The 6,000-nt window shown below is 39.6% G+C and overlaps 2 protein-coding genes across 2 annotated transcripts in view; one reads left to right on the top strand and one right to left on the bottom strand.

The window, feature by feature from the left end:
* The window catches only part of LOC146389527 (uncharacterized), a 43,992-nt gene continuing 37,992 nt past the window's right edge, over positions 1-6,000 (top strand). Inside the window, exon 1 of the mRNA XM_084910695.1 lies at positions 1-536. Coding sequence (XP_084766821.1) covers positions 500-536 — 37 coding nt within the window. The 5' untranslated portion in view covers positions 1-499. The remainder of the gene's footprint in view (positions 537-6,000) is intronic.
* Positions 1,098-4,683, bottom strand: LOC146389528 (uncharacterized). The gene is made up of 9 exons (XM_084911830.1): positions 3,114-4,683; positions 2,730-2,771; positions 2,571-2,642; positions 2,351-2,416; positions 2,132-2,220; positions 1,949-2,057; positions 1,762-1,870; positions 1,449-1,480; positions 1,098-1,327 (listed from the first exon to the last, which is right to left on the bottom strand). The coding sequence occupies exons 4-9, from the start codon at positions 2,414-2,416 to the stop codon at positions 1,226-1,228; spliced, it is 507 nt and encodes a 168-aa protein (XP_084767956.1). The 5' UTR covers positions 2,571-2,642; positions 2,730-2,771; positions 3,114-4,683; the 3' UTR covers positions 1,098-1,225.

Genomic DNA, 6,000 nt, shown 5'->3' with positions numbered 1-6,000 from the left:
GTGTATATGATAGCCCTTAAAGTAGCCACGCCTATATTTAATAATAATACAATAATAATATAGTATTTTTAGAAATAGGATCACATTTAGAGGCTCTATTCTAAAGAGCTTTGTTTTCTGGTCTCCTGTATTCATGGTCGTGCTTTTAGTTAAGGACAGTTAAAGAGATTAAAATATAATTTATTCGTTTTAGCAGTGCGTGTTATCAGGAATATCAGTATTTAGTATTTCCCTTTAAGTTTTTTCCCAGCAAAGGAAATTTAACCCAGAACAGTGTTTTAAACAACATTATGTCTTTGGGGAGCATAGATTAATGCATTCACAAGGTGCCCTTAAAGGCACCATGAATAGCCGTGCATGACGCTGTAGGTGTGCATTTTGTTTTTCGAGCGTGGATGGCTAAATAAACGGTAACGGTAACTACACTGGTGTTAGCGCGACAGGTAAAGGAGGAGACGGAGTGTGTGGGGATTTCACGGGACTTCGTGATCTATAAAGGATGATGAAGATGCTGCTGCTGCTGCTGCTCCTCAACGGTAAGAACCTCTCTGAACTTAGAGCATCATCACACGGAGATTTAATGTTGAGTGTCTGTTTTAGTGAAAGAGTGACGGACAGAAAGACTCCGCGTGGACTGAGTGCGTGGATCGTGTAGTGAAAATGACGTTTGTATCGAGGCTGTAACAGCTTGTTGTTATTTTGGGAAACCACCGGAGACACACTGCAGGAGCTGAAACAGGAGCGAAAGGAGGGGCGCGTCGCGTCTCTACCAGGGCTAGACTGGGACAAAAAATCGGCCCGGGCATTTTGACTAGAGACCGGTGTTCTGACAAAACGTCCTACCTTGTCAAAACATCCTACCGTAGCGTAAATTTATGGTCTTGTCTATCAATCCGTGCTACCTTATCAGAATATGCTACCTTACGTAGTTAATGGCTCCGTCGTATAGGTAGGACGTTCAGATGGCCAAATCACACTTAAAAACTTTGAGTTATTTCGCTAGGACGTTAAGAACATGCTTCCTGCTGGGATTTATTTAGGTAGCATGTTCAGATGGCCAAATCACACTATCAAAACACGCTTCATGCATGGTTTTATTTAGGTAGCATGTTCAGATGGCCAAATCACACTATTAAAACGTGCCTCCAGCACACAATCATCTAATGTTGACAAAGAATGCAAAGAGACATGGAGGGGAAAAGACAGCTGTTTTTATTTGAAGTTGTTATGTGTTTTCCTTACATTTTTTGCATTTATATTCTTGGTTGCTCTCTTTATATTTTGCACATGCAAAATGTGCCCATCTTTGGCAAGATTCACACTGCACCTGGAAAGGAAAAATAAATAGCTCATTATGTTTGGTGAATACTATTAGTCAACATTTTAAACATGATTAGCAAGTAATGATACTAAGACTTATGTGTTTCTTTTGTTTTGTTTTGTTTTACCATTTCAATCATGCTGCGGTCAGCGTCAGCATCTAACATAGAGCAAACAATGCAGTAATCCTCAGCGTTCCATGAAACACATTCATGGTTAGGTTTTAATCAAACATTATTTATTGATTAATTAAAAAATAATAGTAAATTTGTTCCACAAATACTTCATGGCAAATTAGTCCCCTGAATTTTTTTAATTAGACTTAAAGAAGGGTCTTATCTGAAAGTGTTTGAAAAGCACTATTTGTACTGTGCTGTTTAAAAAGCACTATTTAAAATGGAAGTACACACTCTAACGTGATAAGGACTTTACTGGACTTACCTCGATGTTCAAGTAGGGTGCAAGCTATCTGCATTCGCTCCAGCACAACTGCTTCTGTAGTGGTTAATACTTCACTGACCTCTCCAAAAGCAAGGTAGTGTTCTGCAAACTGTGAGATTTCTCATTATGATAATGTAAAGTCCTAATTGTAGCTAACAATAAATGGAATCATTTGAATAAGGGTTACCTTTAACAGCAAAACTCCGCAACTGCTGGAATCCTGTTGCTTGTTGTGTTGCATAGTCTGTAACTGCCACTCCAGGGTGTCTTCATGCCCTCTCATCCTCAGAAAATTCCTAGTTGAACAAAAATGTTTGTAATGAAAGAAGAAATGTTTTATCTAAGAATAATACCTCAGTATCATGCATACCTCCAGTTGCGCAGAATTTTCCTGTCATAAACACCTTCATTCCCCATGGGGTCTATGAGCAGTATTTTCTGTGCAGAAATGTTGACAATCTAAAGAAAAAGTTAATAAATTAAAAATTACTATAGTTTTTGCCACTGAAAACCTATTTAAGAATAACACTTTGAGCAAGAAACTGCTTCACAACAAATTACGCAAATTAATAACTAAATGAACACATACCACAAGAATCCAGTGCGTACCAAAGTTCACAGGGCACAGCCACATGTCTTCAACTGGGAACTTCATCTGTGGGATTGGAAGTGCAGAGTAATTTCGATTTACTTAGGTACCATGCATCTCAGGGTGTTTTCAAATATAGTGTTGTTTAAAGGAACTGAACTCTGTCCTCAGAAATAGAAATGAGTCAACTTTTTGGACCACTTCTTAACTTTCAACTTACCTTGGTGAGGCATCTGAACTGCCCAGAAAACAACGAGCTTGCAACTACTGAACAGAGCAGGTGTACAGCATTCTGTAGAAGTATACAAAAATGTTACAGAACAGTAAATACATTTTTTTGTATTTCAATATAAGTGGGCAAAGGACATTTCTTACTTACCTTTCATCTCTCAATGACACGGTGCAGGTATGCATCAATGACCTGTTTTGAAAAGTCAGAGTTTATATACCAGCAGCAACAAGTTCTGAAGTAACTGCTTGAGTGCTGTACACAAAAACTTGGAAAGGAATATAATTGCTGGTAAAGGTTCTTTCTGCATATACTGGAACTGGGTATTATGATGTCACAGATGTCACAACATCTGTGTTGTTGTTGATAACAATCTTTCCTATTGAAGTGAATGGGTGAAACTTTATCAGAGTTTTGCTATATAAACCCCCCCACCTACCCACACATTTTAAACTATTAATGGTGTCTGCACTGCAGATGCTTCAGAAGGAGCAGCACTTCAAAATCAGAATCAATAATGATAAGTTCTCTTACCTCATCAGAAAGCCACCGTGACCCCTGCAGTGTTCGAAAAGAGGAATCAAATAACTTGTATGGTCCAACAACTGACTCCAAGCGCCCAGTATCCTTTGCACGCCATAGCCTCTTTACTAAAAGAAAAATATGATAAGTTAGCTCAGGCATGCATGAGATTTTTAGTGGAAAAGCCGGGTAAAGGCCAACGGGCCGCAACAGGAATCCATACAGTAAATAAAACGACTATACAACGTTATCACGCAATTAACAAGTATGTGGTGCAGTAGTACTTTCTTCGACATAACAACGGAGCGTTTATTCAACATAACAACGGAGCGTGGTGTCCAGTAACTGCAGGAGGACTAAAATAAATTGAGAAGGTTTGCAGAAGTTTGAAAGCACAAAATAAACACTTGGAATATGACTTCGAGTGAGCAGCTTAAGGTAAACAATTATCATCTGTAATAAAGAAGTAAAACTTATAATACAAACCTTTTTTCAAAAGCAACGAGATCGGCACAAGTTCGGGGTAGGATGAAATAATAGGCGTGTACTATTTACACCGGAAACATGGCCGTTTTGAATTGTGCGCATGCGCAGTAACAACAAGTAGGGCCGCTTGATGGGTAGGACGTTTTGTCAGAACACCGGCCCACCAAAAATGTGACGTCATTCAGGGGTAAAGCCGCAAAGGATTCTGGGAACTTGTGGCAAGAGGTACTAGCGCATGCAGGCTTTCAATTGAACTCAGTTACACAGCGATAAAAAGAAACACAAAAAATGGCAAGAAGCTGTTGTATTATTAACTGCAATAGCCGGTGTTCTGCCAAAAACTGATTGCTCGTATTTAAACTGCTATAAGTAACTTGTTGGGCTATAATATGTGAAACATATGTCAAATGCATCCCTCATGGATGACATAAAGTTATCTCTCCATCTCCATCTCCATCTCCTGCTCTTTTATTTCTCTCTCTCGCTCCATCTCTCTCTGCTGCTCTTCTGTCTCCTCTGTCACAGACTTCTCCACTTTTGATGATAAATCAGCCTGGTGCAACATGTAAGGATTGGCACAATTTGTTAGGATTTTGAGGAATTTGAGAAACTAACCTTAAGCATAAAATAAAATTTACTATCAGTAACTTCATAGCACCCGCCCAGCAGTATATAAACTCCGTCATGCTAGCTAGTACGCAGTACCAGTTATTCTAAGTGACTGTAAAAAGTCAGCACAACGAAAACAAACTCCAACTAAACTTGGTTTATATCTGACACAGATAGACAGCAGGTCATAACTTCTTACCTGAAGTTCAGTTCCTCTGCCACTATGACCGGCGGCCGCCTCGGGTCTCTCCTCCTCTTGCCTCCCCTTTCCCTTATCCACCTGCTGGCCTCCACCACTTGCTGATGTTGCTAAATCTGTGGAAGCTATGCCATAGCTACCGCCAAACAATTCAGTTATTTTTACACATTTGGCAGCGTCTGCCTGAAGGGCTTGTTTCTTTTTGGCCCTAATTTTTTCTGCACCTCCTTTCCTTTTTTTGTTCTCCATTTTCGATCGGCCCATAAAAACAAAAAATTGCCATCGGGCATACCGGGCAAATGCCCGGTATGCCCGATGGCCAGTCCAGCTATGGTCTCTACCAAGCCCACAGAAAGAAAACACTGAGAATGTGTTTGATTCACCATCCAATCAAATTGCTTCACCCCGCGTTTGCCATCTCTGCACCTGATCACGGTTTCTTCTTTCAGGCCAGTAGAAAAGCTCTGGCACTGTAAAGTCTTCCACGAAACCTGCTCTGTTTACATGAAGCATCATGTTCTGCACCAGGACAGCAGCACAGCTTCTTGAACGTCCTCCAGCAGGTTGAAGGACATCATCAGAGGAAAACACAACTCTTACTGCATCTGTAGTGGGCTGCAGCTATCGATTATTTTACTATTATTATTAATTAATTAATATCAATAATACCTCATTGTCCAACCCTCACGTCAGTGGCTCAGAGTTTTATGGGCCAGTGTACATTTGTATTGGCTTGTTTTAAAAAAAGTTTTTAATTTAATGGTTTTAATTTAATATCACTTCAATTAAATTGAATATTTAATAATATTTTACTTTTAATCTTAAATTTTTTTCCCAAAGCCCTGAAATAAATATGGTCTGGTCCCCCCATGCCCTCCCTCCCTCAGCTGTATAATTTAAACATGTATCAGGGTCAACGGTTCATCTGCAGGTGTGAATAAACTTCTGGAGCTCACTGCAGATTTCTCTCTGTGTAAACAAACGTTGGTGAAGCAGCGACCGAGCTGAGTATGATTTTGAGCTGACAGTTGTTCAAACACATCAGCAGATCCTTAATGAATATTTCACATCAGACTGAATGCCATTCGTGTTGATGATTTGTTATCATGAACAGCCAGATGGTGGTCCCCTCATTTCTGGCCCATTATGCTGCTTTCATTGCTAAATTTAATGTGGTTTGTAAATTGGCACATTGTCAGTCACCTACAACTTTTCTAACTTTATTTGCAGATTTTTGCACTGGCAACCTTTTTCTAACTTTGTTTCCAAATGGGGGAACATTTTGGAAGAATTTCTTTTATTTTATGTATTGGCCACATTTTTTAGTAACAGTGCTTTTGTGCCACTTGGGTGTATACATCTGTTTTACACTATATTGCACACACAGTTAAATAGATTGTGGGGCCTGGTGATTTTATCTCAGGAAGTGGGAGAAGCAGAAAGCAATCTTTAGTTGACCCTGTAAGAGGAAATAAGGAGTTTTAAACTCTTTGCCTTGCAGGGGGTTAAGAGTGTGGACAACAGTTGTGGAATACTTTTGTTCTTGTTGGGTCTGTGTTTCCACAAGCCCCGCTAGTTTAGAGACTTATTCCTCATGAAGAAAAC

The sequence above is a fragment of the Perissodus microlepis genome, chromosome 3, assembly GCF_051167445.1.
Source record: "Perissodus microlepis isolate ML-2025 ecotype Zambia chromosome 3, ASM5116744v1, whole genome shotgun sequence".
NCBI lineage: Eukaryota > Metazoa > Chordata > Actinopteri > Cichliformes > Cichlidae > Perissodus > Perissodus microlepis.
Note: the sequence above shows the minus strand (reverse complement) of the source record. Positions and strands in the feature narration are given on the sequence as shown.